Here is a 26,428-nt window from a genome sequence, read left to right as displayed (position 1 = left end):
ATCTCTTGACATTATTTAATAAAAAACTATTATAGTATAAGATAATATTTTTTTATCTTAATTATAACAACTATTTTATTGTTAAATTTTTTATTTTTAATTATTATGATATTTATTAGTGATTACATTTATTTTTCAATGAAAGTAAGTATATTTATTGAGCCATCAATAAATTAAGATATATTCATTGGTTGAATTAAAAAAAAAAATTATCTTTTCAACCATTTAATGAATGGATAATCTTAAATAAAATTAAAACTTATTGTAAAATATTTATTTTAATTATTTTGATTGGTGTTAATAAATTAGATTATTATTTTTTATATATAGATTAGAGGTAATATACCAAAAAACATAACTAAGATGATTAGACAAAATATGTAAGCAATGTAAATAAAAAAGAGTAGAGGTAGTATTTTTTTTCATAATTAATTATTATAAAATTAACTTTATGTTTAGTAAATTGTTAATCGTAAGGTAATTTAAAAAACATAAGATGTATAAATTTTATAACATTTTCTTTTTTAAGAAATAGAGTATAAATATAATTTTATTTAAGTGAAATGTTAATAAATAAATGTATATTAAAATATAAATAATATATTTTAATATTTTTTAGATACCTAGCTAGGGTTTTATGACAAAATTTTGAGCAACATTCTGTATGCATGCAGGAGTGTGAACACCATAAAAAGTACCTTTTTAATTTTGAGTATCCATACACTATAAGTTTATGATGTGTTTGAATGATAGTAGTAGATGGCAAGTCTACTAGAAATTAAGAGCAATGTGAACTATTAATCACACACATTACATAATAAATAGAATAGAACAATGTATTTTACCACTAACTAGAAATTACAAACTAACAAGTTATCACCTCATTTTTATTCTCCAGGGTCGTTTAAGACTTATAATCACACACATTACATAATAAATAGAATAGAACAATGTATTTTACTACTAACTGGGTAGACCACACACACAATTCATTTTTTATTCACACACAAACAAAAATAATAAAACTGGGCCACTTTTTTTTTTGGGTAGGCACCGGGCCACTTAATTTGTTCATCTCCTCTAACCATTTTTTGTTGGTGAATCAATCTCCTCTAATAGTAATATTGGAGTCATTGCCTAAACAATTTATAAAAATTATGTTAGTTAATAATAATAACAACAACACGACTATGACAAAGACGACGAAAGATAAAAAAATTTCTGAATTTAATTATAAATTAAACACGGTAATTAAATTCTTTTCAAAATTTAAATTAATCTTGTCACGTAACATACTAGTAAAAACTAAATTTCTGACACGGTGTATTATAACAACAGTTGAATAAAAAGACATACCCTTGCCAGAAATGCCTATCGCTTTTGCATGGCAGAGTTCAGATCAGTTTCCAATGGGATAACACCTTCTGACCAATGGAATGTCACTTGTAACAGCTTGTCTGTTTTGACTTTACCTGCACACAAACTTTCCATCCTCTTGCAATACTTTACTGTGAATTCCTCCAAGGACGGGAAACTTAAACTCCCTTTGTAGAACCTTCTCAGCTTTCCTAAATGTTCAAGTACCAAACAATTGAGCTGCTGAAATATTATCTCATTCTCATCTGATTCATCCCCTTCCTCTGTTGAAGACACTATCTCTTCAATTGAATCACACCAACCTATCTCCATTGTTTTGAGTTGACCCAAACTTCTTGCTGTTGAGGATGTGAACAAATATAGCAGACTCTTGCAACGGTATACTTGCAAATATGTCAGATTGGAGAAAGACACTGTGCATGGTACCAGATTTATTGAACTCAAACAGCTGATTACTTGCAATGTTTCTAGATTTCTGAGAAAGGGCACAATCCCAGAGTTCTCTGACCCAATGGAAACAAGCTCTGGAAGGGAGTCCGGGCATATCACTTTCAGCTGTGAAACCAATCCATCCTCATCCACATTAAGGCTATCAAAGCAGAAAATCTCTTTGAAGGAACCATCACGCACCTCAAGCTTCTCTATATTGGGCACCCGTTGTAGAAATACATCGGATTCAATATGAAAGAACAGAGCAAGCACTTTTAACTCGTTTAAGTGGTTTCCCTGGAATTCTCCACTCAAAATCATGTTGAGTTCATGTTGACCGAGTGTCAGGTGCTCTATGTTGGGTGTAAGCTACGAAGAGAAACCAACAATGAAGAAAAAGCAGGTTAGGGAAGTTATAGATCCAGCTCTTTTTATATAATTGAAATAATGAACTTTCACGCTAAAATAAGTCCAATAATTAATGACAAATTAACCAATTCAATTAAATAGGTGCAAACAAGTCAATTTAAAAGAAATCAGTTTACTTAAAAACCAAAAAAGAAAAAAAGACGAACTAGGCTATCTATTTATAAGGTGGAAAAGGATACCATAAAAAGAATAAGGTGGAGAAAGGATATTCACACCGTATGTCGACTTTAATATTTTAAGATGGGAAAAGTGATAGATGAGATTATTAGTAAGGTTGTAGAAGAAAATAATGAGAATAAGGATCGCACCTCAAATGCTGTTTCACATCATGAATGCAACATGTTCCATTATAAATTCATCATGATCAATATTGAATAGTAGCTGTAGCCGTATTATCTGACTTATGTAGATAAATAAAAAATAGAAAAATGGAAGCCAATATGCGTAGAAGATGGATAGAAGACTCAACATAGCATATATAACTGTATAAGGGAAAGGTTCACAACTTTTTAATTTTAACAGGATGGCAATTTGTTCATATATATAGAAGTAGTAAAGAACACTAATGATGGCAATTTAGTTCATATATATACAAGTAGTAATGATACCTTTTGAATACAGACTTGATTTAGAGTATGTGGTTCTAGATGTGTAAATGGCTTCAACATGTCATACTTTAACTTTGGCAGATCACACAGCGCCAATGACTTGACTTGGGGGAACGTAAGCTCAACATTTGAATTCCAAACATTCTCCAGATTTGGCAGCCGCTCTAAAATCAAATCCTCCAGGGCAAAAGGGAGTGGTCCCATAGTTGTCACATCAAATATGATTTTCACAAAATCACAGTTTCGAACTTTCAATGTTTTCAATTTAGGCAATAAAGGAAGTAAAGAGAAGGGTAACACCGCATCTGATAAAAAATGGCAGCCGTCCACAATCAAGGTGTCTAAGTAAGTGAAGCAGAAGTGTGGGGGGATATGCAGTGAGTGAAGCCTAAGCCATATCTCTTGTAGCGGGCTATCTTTGAGGTCAACATATTTCTTTCCAGAGTCCCATAACTGCAAACGTAAAAGAATAAAAAAAAGAGTAGTATTAATCTGTAGGAAGAAATGCATCCCCAATCGCACCAAATAACTAATGTGCTCTCAATTTTTAAAGTATAATTATTTTTAAAATAATAAATTAAAAAAGTAACAAATTTCTGATTATAGTCCAGATTTCCGTTAATCGTGGATGCTCTCTAATCAAAATCTGCCTTCAAAATTATTTAAATAATTTGTAAAGGAAAAAAAATCAGCTCCTCCTTGAGTTGATTTCTGGATGAATGCGCCTGAGATAATAGTTTTCAACTAGTTGATTCTGGTACATTCATTCTAAATTTATCAACACACAATGAAAGTATTTTCCAGAATATTTTTTATATGTCTTTGTTGCACTCATAAAAAAGTTTCTAGATATTTGTATAAGAAAGAGTAGGTTATTTTTCAAAATTCAAAATTCATCATTTGACAAAACATACGCATGATCAAAGCTAGATAGTCGATCGAGTATTTTTTTATCTTACTTAGAAAAATTAAGAAAAATTTAACATATTTATTAGTCTCAACTGGCGAGTTATTTATAAGAAAATCGCACAAATTTAATGACCATTTCTTATAAAAAATTCATATATGCAATGATTACTAATAAATACAACACATTTAATCTCCGTTAAAATATAAGATCCAGATGCTCTCGAACATACTTTTCTCTCCAACACAATATATACCATTAGATTGAGCTTGCAGTCACGTCATACAATTAAGTTACAAACAAAATTATTTGACTTATATTAACCTCTTACCTTATACTCAAAAAAGAATCTCTTAATTTTTTAGTAAGCTAAACTCACTAATATTTAAATAATTATTTTTTATATACCTTACTTATACTACTTAACTTTTATTTGTATTAGTAATTAATAATAATATACAGTGAATCTAAACTTCTTCAAGTCACTCTAATTTTTTTAATATTTATTTAATTTATTTTTATGTATAAATGAAGAAATAACAAAAAGTTAAAGAAAATTAAAAAAAAATGAACAACTAACATTTTAACTACCTAATCTAGATTTTAAATATAATTATATAGTATCTTAATCCTAGAAGATAATTTTTTTTATATAGTTAAAATTGCTAAAAGATAAATATTTTGAATATGTATATAAGAGTGGATTATAAAAGATTGATAGTTTCTTTTATTTAATAGGATTAATATAAATAAAATAAAATGATTTACTAATAAAATAAAAATTAAATAATTTTCAAATCATTTTTACAATGACTTGAAAGAGTTTGGATTCATTTTATATTATTAATATATATAAAAGTTAAGTAGCATTGATAAAGTACATAGAAAATAAATTAAATTATTTAAATATTATGAGTTTAACGTAAAAAATTAATATTAGCCAAATTGGATTGGCACATAAATGTTGTTTCTGTGAGTTTTTTGGTTTTCCGAAAAATTGGACGACGCTGAAAATCCAAGATAAATTGGATGAGGCCAAAGTTAAGTTGAAGATGAATCTAATCAACCTAACGGTGTATATTTTGCATTATAAGAACAACATACACCAATATCAATCATATTTAATGAAAATAATTGAAAACATACCTTTTTCCCAAATGCCTCCCGCATGGTAGAGTTCAGGTCATTTTCCAATTTGATAGCATCTGAGTATCTGTTAAGTTGAACTTGAACCAACTTGTCTGCTTTTAGGGTACCTGGACATAATGTTTCCATCCACTCGCACTCCATTACTGACAATTCCTCCAATGATGGGAAACTTAATAAACTTCCTTTATAGAAGCTTCTCAGCTTTCGTAACCCTTCAAGTTTCAAACAATTGAGCTGCGGAAATATTATCTCCTCCTCATGTGATTCACCTCCCTCCTTAGAGACTACCTCTTCAATTGAACCACACCGTTTTATCTCCATTCTTTTGAGTTGACCCAAACTTCTTGCTGTTGAGGATGTCAACAAATATAGCAGGCTGTTGCAATCTTGTACTTGCAAATATGTCAGATAGGAGAAAGACACTGTAGATGGTACCAAGTCTTTTAAACTAAAACAACCTATTACTTCCAAGGTTTCTAGATTTCCCAGTAAGGGCTGAACCCAAGAGTTCTCTAACCCAATGGAAACAAGCTCTGGAAAGGAGTCCAAGCATAGGGCTTTGAGCTGTAATAGGAGTCCAGTATAATCCACATTAATCTCCTTGAAGGAAGCATTGTACACCACAAGCTTCTCTATATTGGGCGCCAGTTGTAGAATTTCATATGGAAATACATCCGACCCATTATGAAAGCACAGAGTAAGAACTTGTAACTTGAGTAAGAAGTTTCTCTGAAATTCTCCACGCTTGATCATCTCCAGTCCTTTTTCACCGAGTGACAGGCACTTCAAGTTGGATGTAGGCTACGAACAGAAACCGATAACCAAGCAAAAGCAGGTTAGAGCAGTTATAAAGATTGTTTTTAAAGATTTGAGAACCATCCATACATGATATTTGATAAAGTAAAATGGCGTGTGTAAGATTCTCTGTAATTGTCTGTATTAATAAGAATAAAGCTCAAACCTAAAATGTCATTGTTGTATCATGAATGCAACATGTACCCTTAAGTGTATTCTTTTACTTATTTATGTAAAACATATGAAAAATGGGGGTTAATAGGCATAGAAGATAGAACACAGCATATATAGTAATGTACGTGAAATTCTCACATTTTAATTTTAAGAGAATGTTCATATCACTCATGTTGAACAATAAAAATGAAGTAGTGCAATTATATTTAATTTGCAGGCATGAGATTATGCAGTAAGGACAAAGTAGTAACACAATAGTACCATTTCATCCTCGGTAGGTGTCTGGAGTGAGCAGTAGTAAAAATACTTGAACTTGGGCAAACCTTGTAGTTTCAATGACCTCACACAGGGACCCGGGAACGTAAGCTCCAGATTTGCTTCTCTTGGATCTGCATTATCCTCTGCAACAATTTCCATCAATTCCTTACAGTCTTTGACAACTAGTTTTTCAAGATCTTTGGCTACTGATGCGGGAAACACACTTGTAAGGCATTTACATTCCTCAACAATAACATGTTGTAGAAGTTGCATGGTTAGAATTCCATGAGGATCTTCATTCCAGACATTCTCCAGTTTTGGCAGCCTCTCTAAAGTCAATTTCTTGAGGGAAAAAGGGAGAGGTCTAGGGAAGGCTGCTGCTCCCAATCCCATAGCTGTTTTCACGTCAAATATGCTTTTCACAGAACGACAGTCCGAGACTTGTAATTGTTCCAAATTAGTTAAGAAAGGAAGTAAATAGAAGGGTATGACAACATCTGTTAAAAATTGGCATCCGTACACAGTCAAAGACTTCAACTTACTGAAGCCCGATTTTGGGATCCACCGTGAGTCAAGCCATATCACTTGTAGTGGGCTATCTCCGAGACTAAGAAATGATGCAGTACTTGTAGACTCCAAAAGCTGTGCATTTCAAAATAGGATATTATTTACAAAAGGCTAATATGTCAGTTTCATAGCTGGCGATTACATTATAACAAATAGATAGATTAGTCATAAATCAGTTACTGTATTAATACTGAATTTAGTTAATAAAAAGACAAAGAAAAAGAGAGGAACTTGATATTAGACATAGAGACGCATGAAATCAGTGGCGGAACTTTGAGAAAAAAAATATTGGAGGAACCAAAATATTTTTTATATAGTATAATTTTTTTTTTACTTTTGTCTGAAAAATTAAAAATTTCATTTCCATTTTTTTGTGTAAATAAATGAACCTGAAACATTTAGTTTGTTTGTTTATATACAAAATATTTGTGTGAGGATACAGGGAAAAAAATCTATGGATTTTTTAATGAACTTAAAGAAAATAATCATATTTTTCTCTCTCAAAATTATAACAATTTGTAGAAAAAAATCATAGAAAAATCTGAATAAAAATTCAAACAAACATGGGTTTAACAAATGAAAAAAATAGCTCTATATTATAAAAATATTATTAATTAATAAAGAAAGCTATTTATAATATAAACTATAAGATCATAGATTTATTTTATTATTTTTAGATAAACCATTAATAAAAATGTAAAATTATATATACATATATATATATATATATTTATTGTTGGAATTAAATATATATGTTAAAAGATCTAATCCATCCTATTATTAATTTTGATAAAAAAAAACTATTATTTATTTATTATTAAGTTGTTAGCTTGATAGATCCAGTTAAAATTAACACATGTTATATGATAGAAATTTTAATAATAATAATAATCAATTGTTATATAATTTTAATCTAATTTATGAAATAAGATAATAATAATAGGCACAGATTCATGTATCCATAACAGTTTTTATTGAAGAAAAATAATTAATGTTATTTATTAAATTATATATATAAATAATTCACATGTGGATGACATCAATAAATTAATTCAAGTGAGAATCCTTAGTTGTTAACATTATTTTAAAATTTCAATGAAAAATTCATAATAATAAATATAATAACTTTTTTACTTTGAGATTATCATATTAATTAAAAATATATTTAATATATTTTAATGAAAAACACCTAATTTCTTAAAACTCACTAGTCAAATGGATAATAAATATAAATAAATTTAAATAATTATTTTTTATATGTCTTACTTATGCTACTTAACTTTTATTTGTATTAGTAATAATTAATAATAATATGCAGTGAATCTAAACCTCTTCAAGTCACTCTAATTTTTTTAATATCTATTTAATTTATTTTTATGTATAAATGAAGAAATAACAAAAAGTTAAAGAAAATTAAAAAAATGAACAACTAACATTTTAACTACCTAATCTAGATTTTAAATATGATTAGTATCTTAATCCTAGAAGATAATTTTTTTATATAGTTAAAATTGCTAAAAGATAAATATTTTGAATATGTATATAAGAGTGGATGATAAAAGATTGATAGTGTCTTTTATTTAATTGGATTAATATAAATAAAATTAAATGTTTACTAATAAAATAAAATTAAATAATTTTCAAATCATTTTTACAATGACTTGAAAGAGTTTGGATTCATTTTATATTATTAATATATATATATATATATATATATAAGTTAAGTAGCATTGATAAAGTACATAGAAAATAAATTAAATTATTTAAATATTATGAGTTTAACGTAAAAAATTAATATTAGCCAAATTGAATTGGCACATAAATGTTGTTTCTGTGAGTTTTTTGGTTTTCCGAAAAATTAGACGACGCTGAGAATCCAAGATAAATTGGATGAGGCCAAAGTTAATTTGAAGATGAATCTAATTAACCTAATTAACGGTGTATATTTTGCATTATAAGAACAACATACACCAATATCAATCATATCTAATCAAAATAATTGAAAACATACCTTTTCCCTAAATGCCTCCCGCATGGTAGAGTTCAGGTCATTTTCCAATTTGATAGGATCTGAGTGCCTCCAAGAATAACTCTTCTGAAGTTGAACTTGAACCAACTTGTCTGCTTTAAGGGTACCTGGACATAATGTTTCCATCCACTCGCAAGAGATTACTGACAATTCCTCCAATGATGGGAAACTTAATAAACTTCCTTTATAGAAGCTTCTCAGCTTTGGTAGTTCTTCAAGTTTCAAACAATTGAGCTGCGGAAATATAATCTCCTCCTCATGTGATTCATCCCCGTCCTTAGAGACTACTACCTCTTCAATTGAATAACAGCAACTTATCTTCATTGTTTTGAGTTGCCCCAAACTTCTTGCTGTGGAGGATGTGAACAAAAATAGCAGGCAAGGGCATCTTTCTACTTCCAAATATGTCAGATTGGAAAAAGACACTGTAGATGGTACCAAGTCTTTTAAACTAGAACAACCTATTACTTCCAAGGTTTCTAGATTTCCCAGTAAGGGCTGAATCGAAGAGTTCTCTAACCCAATGGAAACAAGCTCTGGAAGGGAGTCCAAGCATAAGACTTTGAGCTGTAATAGGAGTCCAGCCTCATCCACATTAAGACTATCAAAGCAGAAAATCTCCTTGAAGGAACCATCACACACCACAAGCTTCTCTATATTGGGCGCCAGTTGTAGAATTTCATATGGAAATACATTCGACCCAATATGAAAGCACAGAGTAAGAACTTGTAACTTGTGTAAGAAGTTTCTCTGAAATTCTCCACGCTTGATCATCTCCAGTCCTTTTTCACCGAGTGACAGGCACTGTAAGTTGGATGTAGGCTACCAAGAGAAACCGATAACCAAGCAAAAGCAGGTTAGGGAGGTTGTAAAAGAGATGAACCTGGCTAGCTAGCTATTAATAAGGTGGAAGGGATTTTGATACGGTTTGTGCCTAAACAAATTTATTTATTTGTAGTTTAAAATTTTAGATGGAAAAGGTGATAAAGGAGACCTTAAGGGAGGTAGTAGTGGTTCCAACGGAGAAGAAAATGATGAAAAATTCGATCCTTTATATGGTAGGGAGATTGTTTATAAAGATTTGAAAACCATCCATACATTGTATTTGATAAAGTAAAATGGCATGTGTAAGATTCTATGTAATTGTCTGTATTAATAAGAATAAAGCTCAAACCTAAAATGTCATTGTTGTGTCATGAATGCAACATGTACCCTTAAGTGTATTCTTTTACTTATTTATGTAAAACATATGAAAAATGGGGGTTAATAGGCATAGAAGATAGAACACAGCATATATAGTAATGTACGTGAAATTCTCACATTTTAATTTTAAGACCATGTTCATATCACTCATGTTGAACAATAAAAATGAAGTAGTGCAATTATATTTAATTTGCAGGCATGAGATTATGCAGTAAGGACAAAGTAGTAACACAATAGTACCATTTCATCCTCGGTAGGTGTCTGGAGTGAGCAGTAGTAAAAATACTTGAACTTGGGCAAACCTTGTAGTTTCAATGACCTCACACAGGGACCCGGGAACGTAAGCTCCAGATTTGCTTCTCTTGGATCTGCATTATCCTCTGCAACAATAACATGTTGTAGAAGTTGCATGGTTAGAATTCCATGAGGATCTTCATTCCAGACATTCTCCAGTTTTGGCAGCCTCTCTAAAGTCAATTTCTTGAGGGAAAAAGGGAGAGGTCTAGGGAAGGCTGCTGCTCCCTTAGTTGTTGTCACGTCAAATATGCTTTTCACAGAACCACAGTTTCGGACTTGTAATTGTTCCAAATTAGTTAAGAGAGGAAGTAAATAGAAGGGTATGACAACATCTGTTAAAAATTGGCATCCGTACACAGTCAAAGACTTCAACTTACTGAAGCACGACTTTGTGATCCGCCGTGAGTCAAGCCATATCACTTGGAGTGGGCTATATCTGAGACTAAGAGATGATGCAGTACTTGCAGACTCCAAAAGCTGTGCATTTCAAAATAGGATATTATTTACAAAAGGCTCTATATTATAAAAAATATTATTAATTAATAAAGAAATCTATTTATAATATAAACTATAAGATCATAGATTTATTTTATTATTTTTAGATAAACCATAAGTAAAAATGTAAAATTAGATATATATATATATATATATATATATATATATATATATTGTTGGAATTAAATATATATGTTAAAGATCAATCCATCTTATTATTAATTTTGATGAAAAAAATTATTATTTATTTATTATTAAATTGTTAACTTGATAGATCTGGATTAAAATTAAACTAGAAATTATAATAATAATAATAATTGTTAACATTATTTTAAACTTTCAATGAAAAATTGTTAACAATAAATATAATAATTTTTTTACTTTGAGATTATCATATTAATTAAAAATATATTTATTATATTTTAATGAAAAACACCTAATATCTTAAAACTCACTAGTCAAATGGATAATAAATATAAATAAATTTTTATATAATTAATAATTAATAATAAAAAATAAATCCATCAACTCTTGCTATCTTGGCCAACACCAAAGAATGATGGGACTGAGTTGATATTAATATGGAGGGAGCAATTATGTCTGTTGTTTATTATAAAATTACATTCCAAGTTTCATCATCAATCACCAGGGGACCATTAAAAAAGCTTCCTTCCTTCCATCAGAGAGAAACAAAACTAAGATAATTGGCGTAAGAAAACTTGACGGCATCCTTGTTTCTAACTTTAATTTAAATATTTTTAAAAGAAAACATCAATTATTTAAAATAATAATACATCCTAACAAATTATTTTTCATAAATTTAAAATGTAATTTATATGTTAAAAATTATATATTATAAAATTTAATTATAATATAATTTATATAATTAAAATATTTATTTATTATAAATTACAAAATCTTGTTGTATAAATAAATATTTACTTTCAGACATTCATGTGCTAAAATACTAAATATGGATAGCTGCACAAAAGGTTAAACAAAAAATATATAAGTAAATAACATGATAATTTATTTTTATCAATGATGAAATTATGGATGATTCGTTTAAGAAATATTTTATCATTTACTCTTAGGTGTAATAATGTCATTTTATTTTCACGATATTTTATATTTTAACAAAAAAAGAAAAAAAATATATTTTATCCTTATTCTTCAGTATGTATAAAAGATATTTTTTTCATCCATTAATATTAGTTGTTAGTTTTTTTTTATTAAAATATTAGTAAAAATATAGTAACTTAAAACCTCTTTCATCTTTTTTCCTTCAAATCCTTCTTCCCAACTATAAAATCAACCTTGTAAGTTATAATAACTTCTCATGTGATTTTTATTTTATAGATATATAAATAGTCACAAATTATATGGATAACTTTGTTAACTTATTATCACGTTTATATGTTATTTTATATTTGTAAATTCAAATGCAACTTGTTCCATTTTACAAATCAACAAGTTATTTTTTTAATTAAGTTTTTAACTCTCATCTTTTTATATTCTAATTTTTTCCTCTTTTTTGACAATTTTCAATCTTTCTTTAAAGTTTTAATCCCTCTAAAAATGTGTTGGTCGATCAAATATGAATTTGTTAACTTATTAAATATAACATAAATAATAGGATTAATAATGAGCAAAAATTTCTAGAAGGACTAAAAATGTTAACAAAAAATTAATGGATGACAATCAAATATGAATTGAAGTTTATTTATTTTGATTAAAAAGAAAAGTTGTAAGATGAGGGAAAGTTTTCTTTATGACTAAGCTGGTTACATGAAGCAGTCAAATTCGTATTATTTTAAATTTTAAGAATGAATTTTTTTAAAACAAAAATGATTAATAAATTTATATAAATGCTGGTTTTTTGAGCTAACATATTTATATCTTAAGAAATTTAACATACTTTATGGTTAAGGCTTTTTATGGCAAAAACAAGGATTTATAATTTCCATTCATGGGAAGTAATTTTTTTTATCTCATGAAAGAAAAAAAGTTTGTTTTTTTAAGGAAAGAAGAAAAGTTAATAAAATTAGGAGAATTTGAAATAAATATAAGTTTAAATATGTATTTGATAAATGTAAGTTAATATTTTTTTATTTTTATCTCTGGTAAGTTTTTTTTTAATTTTAATCCTTAAAAGTTTATGCTTTTTTAATTTTCATTTCTGTAATATGTTTTACTCATTTTTTATTTTATAAGTTTGTATTTTTTTAATTTTAATTTCGCGTGAAGGATTATAAATGAATATTTTAAAATATTAAAGAGACTAAAATTATAAATAAAACATTAACGTATTAAAAATGAATAAGTACCTGATCTTCCCAAACATTTTGTATGGTGGCATTCAAGTCTCCTTCCCACTGCCATTTGGCTTCCTCTTTTCCAACTTCATAAGCAGTAACTATGTTTTGTAACTTTGCTGCTCTTGCGCCACCCTCCGTGAATCTTTGCATCCATGGGCATTTTCTCACAATCAATACTTCCAATGACGGGAATTTGAATTCATAGTTCTTGTAACTGCAAAAACTTTTCAGCTTTTTTAGCCACTCAAGTTCTATAGTAATCAATTTGCCAAACACTATTTGCTCTGCTTCTTCATTTCCCTCATTGCTTACTATTTCCTCTAATTCATCACATCCGCTTATCGTCATGGACTTAAGTTGAACCAAGCTTTTTGCAGTTGAGGATGCCATTAAATTCCTTAATCCTTTACAATACTTTACATTCAAATTTGTCAAGTAAGCCAATGATACCGAGGGAGGAGCCAAATTCCTCAATTTGTGGCACTCAGATAAGCTCAAAAGCTCTAGTCTCTGTAGAACTGGTTCTCGTTCAAATCCTATATCCTTTATCTCTGACGATGACAAAACCAATTCCTTCAGCTGTAATACGGTTCCCAAACGTGACTCCGACGACTCTTTAAGCAAATGTTTAGCTTCCCACAATAATAACTTTTCTAGATTTGGCATTCTGTACAGAATTTGACAGAGACGTTCACCATCATTAACTTCGGTTAACCTAAGCTCTTTTAAACGGTGCATTCGATGCTTCACAGTGTTGCTCAATAACCACTTCTGTGCTTCGTCAAAGTGAATATCCAAAAACTCCAAGTTGGGGAATATCTACAGAAAAATAAAAGAAAAGTAAATAGTAAACTATGAAGAAGGAAGCTTATCCCTGATGGAGCACATTGGTTACTCTGGGGTCCCATCAAGACTAAAAAATGCTCTTAAATTATAATAATTGTCAAACATTCCCTTCAATTCTAAATTCTAAATAAAATTTTAAGGCACAATGAGGAATTTGGATTTAGAGGGATTAGGGGACGAGAGACGTTAAATTAATAATCCATATTATATTTAGCAGGGCTATATCTTTTTTAAGTATGCCACACATCTTACAATATCACTCTCCATTTATGTCTCACTATATGACTTACCTTTTCAGCTGACATAACTGCTTCATCTTCTTCATTGCTCCTTTCTCCGGTTCCGAATGTTTTTAGCTTCTTGTTACATTCGTCTACTTCCAACTTCTTCAATTTTGGACACTCTATAGGATGTCTCCCCCTGTAGAAATGCTGGATGCTTCGTAGGCCATTTAAATTCATGTAGGTTAGTTCAGGAAACACTAATTGTTCAGTGTTTGTTTCGGATCCATCTTGACAGGCAACAATTTCCACAATTCCATCACACCGTCTGACCGACATGTATTCAAGCTTTGGAACATCTTTGGCCACAGAAGCTGGAAATACATTCCTCAATCTTTCACAATAATACACCTCTATACTCTGCAGTTTTTTGAAGTTAAGAATTCCTCCTGGATCCCTGCTCCACACTTGCTCCAACTTTGGGAGATAGGATACATCAACAACCTGCAAATTTGTGTCTATCCCACCAGATGCATCTACTTGCTGAGAATCTTTGATTTCAAAAATCACTTCCACTGACTCACAATAAGAAACCTTCAAGCTGTTCAAACTCGCAAACCATCCTTCCATGTGACTCGGAAAAATTTTGTCTAGTTTATTGCACCTATAAATGTACACAGAAGTGAGACTAGAAAAGGAATCAGCACTCACTTCAGCTTGCCATATGTCTGTTAACTCATCCATTTGGTCGAGGTCGATTTCCTCTAACTCAGGAAAGACGCAAACCTGCACTTCGATGAAAACAAGCCATTATTTGGTAATGAAACTAAACAGAAATGCATAACATTCAGTCAACTATAAAAATTTACTTATTTACACCTATACACACCTTGTCTGCACTATTTCCTTCTGTGCTAAAAATCTTCTCCATCATTTTACAGTTGCTTACAAAGAGGCCTTTCAGTTTCCTCAAACTGCTGGCCACGGACAATGAACACAAATATCTCAAATTTTCACAATCTTTCACAAATAATTTTATTAAGTTTTGAAAGCAGAAGTTTGACGGGGGCTGGTCGCTCCATATCTTCTGGATCTTGTTCATTGAGATTAAATTCAAGTTCTCTAAGTTTGGTATTTCAACCTGCAAGCACATACACAATTAACATATTTGCAACTGAAAAATAAGTAGTCACAGACTAATTAAAATTTTTAAAGGAAAAATATGCACTATCATACCAGTTCACCAAAAAGAGGAGGAGTCATAACAGTAATTTGTATCTGATCCCTGTTTGTAGAAGACCCCTCTACTGTGGTATAAAAACTAGTGAATGATGATAATGATTCAAGTGACAAAGACATCAACTTAAGAAACTCAATCTTATTAGAATTGTCAGGTATTTTAATGATCTCCTCTAAAGAACCACAATCGGAAACACCAATTGTTTCAAGACTCACAAGCAATTTAACCATGCAAAAGGAGAAAAGATTCTTCAATTGGTCACACTTCTGGACCTTGATCGTTTTCAATTTGGTGAACGAGCAATCTGTAAATGGACTAAAGCATATCATCTCTGTACCTGAACTAAAGTATATCATCTCTATCTCTTTTAGTTTGTAGAGGCATAGAGATTCCAACTTGGGAAAAACATCCTGAGGATAAAACAAATCCTTTGAGTTGATGATATATTTGATGCTAGGGTTGTTTACGATGGAAAAGTGTTTCAGATGTGGAAATCCATTCAAATTCAACTCATTAATAACATCTTGAACACCATTCAGCTCTCCCAAAAACAAATTTTCAACTGTTTCAAACAACAACTTTATTCCTGTCTGAGAGTGAATATTGTCAGTGTCATCCTTCAGCTCCAATGCCAAAGATTTGAAATTTTCATACTTATTAGGCATTCTGAAATCTCCAGCTGAAAGAGTTTTGAAGTTCCCAATCTCAATCTTGTAATCACTTAAGTTGTCAAAGAACAATTCCTTTGCAAAAAATTCAGCACATGGAATGCTTAAGTCCACCACTTGCAATTGATGCAAATGCTTTAGTTCAGAAATAAATGAATTTTGACTTTGGTTTCTCTCTCCTTCCTCCGACACTTCCATGAAACACTTTCTTACATACAGCTCTTCCAACGAAGTCAACCTTGATATAAGATTAGGTGGAATCATGGTGACTATTGAACAATTGCTGATGTCTAGTAATTGTAGTTTATCCAAGTCCTTCAACTCAGCTGGCAAATTTTCAATTCGAGATCCAGAAAAGCTGAGAATTCTTAATTTTTTCAGCTTCCCTATGATGGATAAGTTGTCATCTAAAGTGCATCGCTCCAAACAAAGCAATCTGAGGTCTGATAGGCACTTAATTGAAGATGGTAAGCTTGATAGATGAAAGCCAGTCAATATTAACACTCTGAGTTTTTTCATTCTCTTAAAAAAACTCTCAGGTATTTTTAAAGATGGATCATCATTGTCAATTTGGAAAAATTTAAGTTGAGGACAGTTCATAACATTAGGAAGCTCATCAATGATATCACTATTGCATATAGAAATAGAAGTGCACCTCTTGAGTTCAGGCCAATCATTAAGTTTCCCATTTCTCAAAGTAAATACATTTTGCTCGTTCTGTGCTATAGATAAAGCAGCATCTCGAACCAGATCGTGCATATTGAAATGAATACTAGAACTTCCATCCAACACCAAACCTGAGTCTTTCAGCTTTTTGATTGATGTAGATATTCTGTCCCGAGCTTCCCCAAGCGAGTAGACCCCTTCAAGTATTCCCAAACCAAAGCAATACTTCACCAAGTCCATAATTAGGGGTTGATGACCCATTTGAGCACAAAGAAAGAAAATGGACTTGAGCTCCTCATTTTCTAGATGGTCATAACTCATTTTTACAGAAATCTCCATCGGATTCTGAACTCCCACCAGGTCTTGGTTTTTAAGTTTTTCCCACTCTGAGTCGCTCTTGTCTCTTAATGCCCTTCCAACTGTAACTATTGCCATAGGTAACCCAGCACAATACTTCTTAACAATTTCTTGTTTAGACTTGGACATTTCACCATGTATTCCAGCCTCCTTCCGAAACAACTTCAGAGCATCTTTTTCATCTAATTCCTCTACACAGAAAGTTAATTTAACTTCCATTTTATCCGTTAATACATTTTGTTTCCTTGAAGTTAGCAAAATTTTGCAACCCTTATAATCACCAAGAGATTTTTCTTTTGTCGGCCCTTGGGGACCCTGATTATCACTATTTGTCTTCTTGCTTAAATCATTATCATCAACATCACCATCAAGTGGAATTCCCAACCTATTCAAGTCTAATCTGTCCCAAAGGTCATCCAAGATTATAAGGGTGTTCTCTTTCTCTTTCTTTAACCTCCTTCGTAGATTATCAGCTCTTACATTCTCACCTTCTCCTTCCAATTTCAATCCCAAAGGGTAAGCAATATCTTCCTGGACTTGTTTTAGATTGGGGTTGTCTGTTATTTCTGAAAAAGCCACCACATTAAACAACTTCTTGTCTCGAGCAATTTTAGCAATTGCTTTGATTAAAGTGCTCTTACCCACCCCACTTCGTCCATACACTCCAATCATTTTCACAGTGGGATCTTCAACAAGTGTTGCCATTATTTGTTCCATTATGGATTTTCTAGAACCAAAATCCATAAGGTCATTATTAGACAAAATGGCATCATTAGATGTTACGTATACCCGATAGGCAATTTCATCAGAATTGGGGCAATCATCGGTTATCTTTTTACCCTCAACTGCCATCTTCTTTGCTAGTCTGCCTAGTCTATGCCAAAAGTAAAGAAATAAACAATTGGAAAACCGTGTCTTTTTGTGGCCATCATCCTTCCGATACTTCTCCACTTCTGTCTCAAATTTACCCACTTTCCCTAACCATTCTCTAACCTTACCTTCAATTTCGTGTCCATTTTTGACAGCTTCCTCACATTTATGATCTACTATCTCCTTTTTATGTTTAAGCTGCTTAACACACTCGTCTAGTTCATCAATGTTTTGCCTATAACGGATGTAATCCACTTGCTTTTTAATCAGATCCAACACAGAATTAGTTACTGGCTCTAGTAGTGCGGATGACACAGCGTCCATGCTTTGACCTTGATTTTCTTGTACTAGGTACAATTACATCTCTTCAACAAAATGAAGGGTGGAAACAGATCATTCAAAAGCTAATGAGGAAAGAATATCATATAGTTGATCAATCAAAAATCAAAGTACATTTACTAAAACCAAATCAAGCAACCATGAGTTAAAAAACATAAAAAAAGAAAAGATATCAAATTTGAATGTATATTGTATATTTTTGTCTTTAGCAAAGAATTTTTCTTTTATTCTCAGAAGAAAGAAGAATGCTTAGCGTCACACTCAGAAACACATTTCATCCTATTGGTGCACATCTACGAATTTTTAAACTCATTACCTGTGTACCAATTCTGCATGTATAACCATCTTTTTATTGTTGAAATAGGTTTCAGTAATAATTAAGGTACACTAATATTTTAAGATAATTATATTATTTATTTATTTATTATTAATGAACTTTATTTTATATTTTATGTGATTAAATTAAGTGAGTGAGTCGATTAGACTATTAAATAAGATGACGTGTGTTTAAATAGACAGATATCATAATTAATCTATTACGGAATAATAAGAATCTTATTATTAGACTAAAGAGATGCAGAAATTTTCACTAATTATATATATTCTCTCCATTTTTTAGCCTACAGAAAACTTCATTTTCCCACTGATTAGCAATGATTTTCCCCCAAAATGTCTCCATCCCCTTTGTGTGATTTCATTTTGTAGAACATGAATAAATCAAGAAAAGAAAAAAAAAAAAGCAATTCTTCATCTATAGAAACTCATGGGGGAAGGTAATAAAATCTATAGAAACCAAAAAGGACATCCAAGAAATAAAAATCATCACACACCCCACCCCAGAGATCCGCCATCAAATAGCCAAATAGATAGACAAATAAACACTCTTTCACTTTTCAGAGTTCCGCATCGGATCGGGTTGCATTTAGTAAAAGTTATTAATTAATGTCATTGGCAGCTTAGATTTGTGAATTTGGTAAAATGTAGAATGGCAGCAGCTGGATAAGTTATATGTAATTCACCCGTTTCTCTCCATATCTGTGTGATATGCTTGAATGTTCTGTGAAACTGATAAAAAATTCAGAGCCTTTGTCGGGGGTTGATTCAAGACACTGATGGCAATTGGATTTCTGGTTTTTCAAAGAGGATTGGTAGAGGAACAACCTTTGTGGCTGAATTATGGGAAGTTTTGGAGGGGTTACAATTGCAAATGATTCTAGAACCACTAAACCTACGTTTCAGGCAATATACCATATGACTGGAACACTAATCTAACATTTCAAATGTAACAATAGAAAAAATGTATGTATTATCCATACGAGGATTCTATATAAAAAAACCAATTCGTTTTTCTTTTTCCGAAATTACAAACATTTTTTTTTTGAAAAAAAAATATTTTAACATAATTAACAACCATACTTAATTAATAAAATTACACTATTAAAAAATTCTAAAGATATACCTTTTTTACAATAAACACATTTAAAACATTTATAAATGAACTTAACTAAGAATATAGATAATCTTCTTCCTCAAATTTAATATAAATATTTTAAAAAATATTAATTTATTGATAAATATATTTTAAAAAGTATTAAGTAAAATATAAAAAAATATTTTTTAAAGAAATTTTTGCAATGCATGGATTTAAAATCTAGTTTATGGTAAATGTTACTTTTTTATTAAAAAAATAGTAAGAGATACTTGAATAAAAGTTTGTGGATTATCGAAACCTCAGCTTCATAATAATCAATGATTATACATATTTTTAACGATTTTATTTAATGCAAAATTATGTTACTTACCATAATCTTATTTAATATTATCTTTATTTCTTTTACGGAGGTAGTGTACAATTTGATAATCAAAAAAATAATTTTGATAATTTTCATATTAAGTAATAAAACGCTATATAATATACAATTATAATAATTAAATGTTTATTTAGATCATTTTAATTTTAAGTAGTAATGTTAAATTTTCTATCACTACTTATGTTCATTTTCTACATTAGTTACTCTAATATATATTTCATGAGAAATAATAATATATAACGTTAAATAGTATCTCTCCTCTCTCTCTATATATAATAAAGTTCACCTGAAGCTTTCTAATCATTAGATTGATTATTTAACTTTGTAATAGTAGTTCGATGTAATTTAATTTAATGCTACAAGCTAATCACATTTAATAAAAAAATTAAATTGCTAACATAAGTGTTGTTTATATATAATTTTGATGATAAAATGTTAATTTAGACGATTTTGTTTGTTTGTGTGTGTCTGTCTTTTTTATGATGAATTAAAGGGTTATGATTAAAAAAAAAGATTGAAGCCTCTTTTATCTCAAATTTAGTTTTGATTTTGATATTTTACACTCAAAACACATTTACCATATGTGTGGCATTATATTGTTTGTGTTAGCTAGGCTTGTGTGCTTTAGATTAGTTTTCTTATCTTCTACAAATTTAGGGATAATCATTTATGTTTCTTAATTTGCTTAATCCATAAGTCTCTGATGTAAGTTATGTTTTGCATAAGGTAATTGATTACAAGTATATGTAATTTATTACAATGTGTTAGAATAAATTCAAAAATTTTTATTTGTTGAAATTTAGTTAGGTCCCATTTGATAAATTAAAACACGGGACGCAAGTAACCGATAAGGATATTAAGGATCTTACCTTTGTTGTGAGACAAACTAAGAATGAGGAAAGCTCCTGTTCTTCAGCAAGTACTCTATTTTCCCATTTCTTTTCTTCTTTATATTTGCCTCTCTGTATTCTCCTTTATGAATACTTCCCTCGTTTTGAAGCTGCTGCTTTGTAGTTTGAATGAAATGCATTTTGTCAAAGTTTTGTTAAAGAGCTACAAATTAAAGTGTGGCTTAAATTATAATATATTATTTTTTTATAACATTAGTCATGAGAGTTGAAAGATTTGATCGTGAAATTTAGTTAGGTCCCATTGGATAATCAATTATCACATTATGTAATCAATTAAAATGTGTTTTAAGAAAAAAGGAAACTATGTGTATCAATATAATCAATTATCATTATTGATTACATTGTTTCTAAGTTAAGATTGCTCTTTGTCGATTGAGATAATTGGTTATTAATTTGTGATCAATAACCTCGTTTTTTAAAATGTAGAACAAGGTTATTTTGATTGAAATAATCTATTGCAAATTTTGATAATATGTTAAATCTATTTTTTTTAGTTAAATATATAAATACTCACTCTTATTTTTTTTCTTGTGTAACTCTTTTACAAATGTTATCTTTCACTTTTGTAAAGAGTCAACAAGAGGTTATGTATATTTTTCATGAGAGATTAACATGCTTTAAGTATCATGCATCCAAGATCAATGATTGATCATCATTGTTAGAGTTTTGAAGAGTTTCTTATTCTTTGGACTCAAAGTGTATTCAATTCAATAATCCGTTCATTCAAGATTATTTTTAAATATATTTTGATGATCATAATACAATTACAAAACCAAGACGCTAAAAAATAATTTATTTAAATAATAAAAATAATTTATCCAAATGATTCCTATTGATGATCACAATACAATTGTAACACAAGGTCGCTCAAAATGGATAATTTTTTTTTTCCAACTATACTCTTAGAGAAGGGAACAGTTGTGTTGACTGGTTGGTCAAACACAACGCTCACGAGACACCTCCTACCAGATTTGGCACAATAACTCGATCAAAGTGCATTTACTAAAACCATATCAAGAAACCATGTGTTTAAAATTATAAATGAATGTTAAATTTGAATAAACATAAATAAAGATACCAACTTTGAATGTATATTTTGGTCCGTAGCAAAGAATTTTGCTTTTGTTCCCCAGAACACCGACAAAATGAAGAATTCTAACAAGACGTAACTTGGGAGGCAATTGCTTTTGTTAATAAAGCATATAGTTAAATAATGAAAATATACATCACTACTAATTCAAAAGCTAGGAATATCCTTAAAAAAAGAAAGTTTAATTATTACCAAATTATGTTAAAAGATTTAATTTGATTTCCAAATTTTTAACATGTTTAATTTAATCCTAAATTATTTTAAAACTGATCAATTTGATTATTTTGGTCCAATTGAGTTGATGTCGTTAAGATAACACATTTCAGCGGCTTTCGATTATGAACAATGATAATTTTTAACCACCATTATATTTATTATTATTTTTAAAAATAAAACGATTATCGTTTCTTCTTCTTCACTTTGGCCACCACAACCACAATGCCATGCCACCCTTCACCTACCACACCATCCAACTCCATCATCAGAATCTTAAGTCACCCAAACAACATCCACAAGTCCATATCTAACCCACCCAAATAGTAACACTGCACAACCACTACACCGCTACGCCACCACTCTGGCCCCCAACGTCACTGCTCCAACTCCATCATCACCACCTTAACCCATCCAAACAGCACCCACAAGCCAAGATCTTTTAATATATTTTGGGTATCAAATTGATAATTAAAAAAAAAAAAGAGTTAGGAACAGACATATTGGTATCATGCAAATATATTTATTTACAGGCATTCATTTCAGCAATGGATAAATTAAAACACGGGGCGCAAGTAACCGATAAGGATATTAAGGATCTTACCTTTGTTGTGAGACGAACTAAGAATGAGGAAAGCTCCTGTTCTTCAGCAAGTACTCTTTTTTCCCATTTCTTTTCTTCTTTATATTTGCCTCTCTGCATTCTCCTTTATGAATACTTCGCTCGTTTTGAAGCTGCTGCTTTGTAAAGCTTATTATTGGACGTTTGAATGAAATGCATTTTGTCAAAGTTTTGTTAAAGAGCTACAAATTAAAGTGTGGCTTAAATTATAATATATTATTTTTTTATAACAGAGTTGAAAGATTTGACCGTGCACTTTATATATCCATCTTTATGAGTGAAATTTCTTCAAATCTTAAATAAATGAAAAAAAAAAAGAGCCAATATAAGCTATAAATTAATTAAGAAAGGAAGAAATTAAACCTGTCTTTTTGGAATTGGATGACTACTGAGTTGTGATTTGTCTTTAATTACTTGCGACTATCCCATGCCAATAAACTGAAAGTGAGAAAAGAGCAGATTAAGGAAGAAGCAAGCTAAACATGATTCAAGGATATGGATATGGATATGGATGGCGTACTACCATTCCGTAGAAAACCAACAAGGAGTAACGAAGCAAGATAATACTGAGAGCATGACCAAACAAATGACAAAATATAAACAATACTGTTTCGAATGTAAAGTGTGGCTTCTAAGGTGGTAGTGGGTGACTGAAGTAAATGTAAGGTGGTAGTGGGTGACTGAAGTAAATTTAAGGTTGGTGAGGTGGGTAACTGAAGTAAATGTAAGGTGGTAGTGGGTGACTGAAGTAAATCTAAGGTGGTAGTGGGTGACTGAAGTAAATATCATTCACTTCAACTGAAGAAAAATAATCAAATGAACTACATAAGATACTATTTATTTATGCATAAGTAAATTTATAAAAGTTATCTTATATTATTTTCTTTAAAACATGATTTTTTAAATGCCGTAATTAATTAAAAGGTTAAATAATAATTTTTGTTTATGGATAAGTTTTTTTCTTCTTTTTTTTCCTTAAAATTTGTATGATTTTTTTTTAATCTAAATGAGCTCTTTATAAACGAAGGTTTATTTCCTACTATATCAATTGTCATCTTATCTTCATTGCATCATTAATCAGTAATTTTCTGAATATTTTTTCGATAAAATTTATCTATATATTCTGATGAACTACAAATAACATTTTTATAAAATATATAGGGATTAAATAAAAAAATTAGATTTAAAAATAATTTAATTAATTTTTAGAGAAACATATTTAATTTATATATTTAAAAGTAAATTATTTTAATTAATTATTAATATCTTTTATTGACAACAAAAAATAAATCTACAAAAATAATCTTATAAAATAGGTAGAAGAAAAGAAAATTTACTTGCATAATGAAGTATGCATAAGTACTTATTCTATATATTGGAAAATGAGTTCTATAAAAAAATTGTTAAGGAGCTTATAAATTGTGGTTTAAATTATGATATATGTATTTTAAATTGGATGCACAAATGAACTTTGTTATACCTTATATGTAATTGAGAGAATTAAACATAAAAAACATCAATTAAATAGGTCACGAAGTGAGTTTAATATTATATTTCATTCCAAAGTATTAAGATTTTAATTTATAGGTATTTTATGTTCATTCGATTTGATGTAAAAAAATTTCTCATACTTATAATCGAACCACATGCACCCATCATTGTAGGAGTGAAAATTCTTACCATTTTAAACAAATTAAAAATGACCGATATAAGTCATAAATAAACGAACAATCCTTTGGTTCTTCGAATTTATGAAACACGTTGCCACCTACCTCAATTATTGTTACCTTATTTTCACATTATTAATCGGGGTGATGTAAATATCTATTGCAGTAAAAAAAAAAAAAATACAGAGTATGATACACGTTACCACTTCCAGTATAAGCATGAAACAGTTTTCTTGTAAGGGTAAACTAGTACGGCACCCGTGTGGATGTAAGGTTGTAAATTTTACTTTTCTTTATACAATTATATCTATTATTTATAATTTTATATAATTAGAAGGAGATAATATAATTAGAATTGTCATATTTAGTATTTAAATCAACTAAATGTTTCAATAATAATATTCAAAGTATAAAAAATTAATAATTTTCCAAATAATTAAATAGTTATTTTTATTTTTGAATATGTATATTACTGATAAATTTATTTTCAAAAATTAAAAAATTTAATTTTAATTTTTAAAAATATAAATAATACAATGAATTTATTCATTGGTTAACTTTTATCCTTTATTAATAAAAAGTCTATGTTGTACATTCATAAATGAATTTGTCCGTGTTTTATACCCAAAATAAAATTTAATATTTATTTTTTTCTTTTTTAATCATTGTAAATATAATATTATAATAAATGTTTAAAAAAATAATATAAATTAAAACAAACATAATTATAAATATAAAATATAATATTAAATAATAAACATAATTTTTTTATAATTATATTTATTATGTATATTAATTAATATTATATCTGTTCCAGTATTTCTTGCTGATATCTGTGGATGGTGTTGGATGGTTATATAGGTTTCCGTGGCGACAACAATATCATCGCAGATATCCCGATGAATTTCTTGACAAATCTGATGCAATGTATATATTCACAAAAATAGGTCTATAATTTAAATGTTTTGGTTATTTAGACTTGATTGATTTAAAGAGAGATCATTAGTTGCCATTATTATAGTATGTATGAAAATTATATTTGTAAGCTTCTAGAGACTTGAAAAGAAAAATTGCAAAAATAACATCAAAAGCCTTATCCCATGAAAAGTAAAATTAAGAATGAAATCAAAAGAAAATTCAAGAAACTGGCAGTGAAAAGGATATCGTGAAATTGATTTTTAACAAAGCAATTCATTGATACTTGTGATCTCTTGCTTTTGTTTCCCACAAAATTGATTATAATGCTTAACTAATAAAAACTACGTACTACTGCTCCATGGCTACATTAGAGAGTTGAAACAAAGACAAATACGTTAAGTTTGAAGGAAACAATTAGGTGAACAATGTAAGAAATCAAATTATTTTTTGATGAATCTGCAGATGTTCTTGTGAATATGGATGGTTCAGACTCTTTAGGAAAGAATGAACCGTAAATCCTCAATGCTTTGCCAATGTGGGAGCTAACTAAGGTTAGTGTAGAAGATACAAATTGAACCATTTCCTGGATCTTTGTGAGACCAGAGAGCTTTCTCTTCAAGTCAACAATTTTCCTACCATGTTTATATTGATAACATCATATAATATATTTATTTTGGATAATTTTTTATTGTGATAGAGAAATTATGATTAATAATTAATATTATTTTATTATTATTTTTGTTTTAAATTATATTTGTTAATATATTTTTTAAGTGATTATTATAATATTATATTTATAATAATAATAAAAAATAGAACAAACATAATATTCATTAATAAATAAAATATTAGTATAATTATATTTATTATGCTTATTAATCAATATTACGTTTATTTTAACTTATATTTGTTTTCTTATTCTTTTCAAGTGTATATTAAAATATTATGCTTATA

General features: G+C 29.4%; 1 protein-coding gene across 6 annotated transcripts; it reads right to left on the bottom strand.

Moving 5' to 3' along the window:
• Window positions 1–858: 858 nt before the first annotated feature.
• On the bottom strand, window positions 859–23,553 carry LOC114418378. 6 transcript variants are annotated; one of them, XM_028383685.1, is made up of 16 exons: window positions 23,413–23,553; window positions 23,253–23,327; window positions 22,872–23,018; window positions 20,923–21,056; window positions 15,339–18,268; window positions 14,992–15,243; window positions 14,172–14,888; window positions 13,045–13,854; window positions 10,166–10,699; window positions 8,705–9,544; window positions 6,379–6,768; window positions 6,130–6,279; window positions 4,897–5,700; window positions 2,844–3,296; window positions 1,357–2,175; window positions 859–1,137 (listed from the first exon to the last, which is right to left on the bottom strand). In XM_028383685.1, exons 5-15 carry the CDS (start codon window positions 18,225–18,227, stop codon window positions 1,372–1,374), a joined length of 8,643 nt encoding a protein of 2,880 aa, XP_028239486.1. In that variant the 5' UTR covers window positions 18,228–18,268; window positions 20,923–21,056; window positions 22,872–23,018; window positions 23,253–23,327; window positions 23,413–23,553; the 3' UTR covers window positions 859–1,137; window positions 1,357–1,371. The 6 variants fall into 6 exon arrangements, with proteins under 6 accessions (XP_028239486.1, XP_028239482.1, XP_028239483.1 ...); XM_028383681.1 differs by having other exon boundaries at window positions 6,130–6,768; XM_028383682.1 differs by having other exon boundaries at window positions 6,130–6,768; window positions 22,872–23,005.
• Window positions 23,554–26,428: the final 2,875 nt, after the last annotated feature.

Source organism: Glycine soja, chromosome 7 (assembly GCF_004193775.1).
Source record: "Glycine soja cultivar W05 chromosome 7, ASM419377v2, whole genome shotgun sequence".
Lineage (NCBI taxonomy): Eukaryota > Viridiplantae > Streptophyta > Magnoliopsida > Fabales > Fabaceae > Glycine > Glycine soja.
This window is presented reverse-complemented; position numbering and strand designations above follow the sequence as displayed.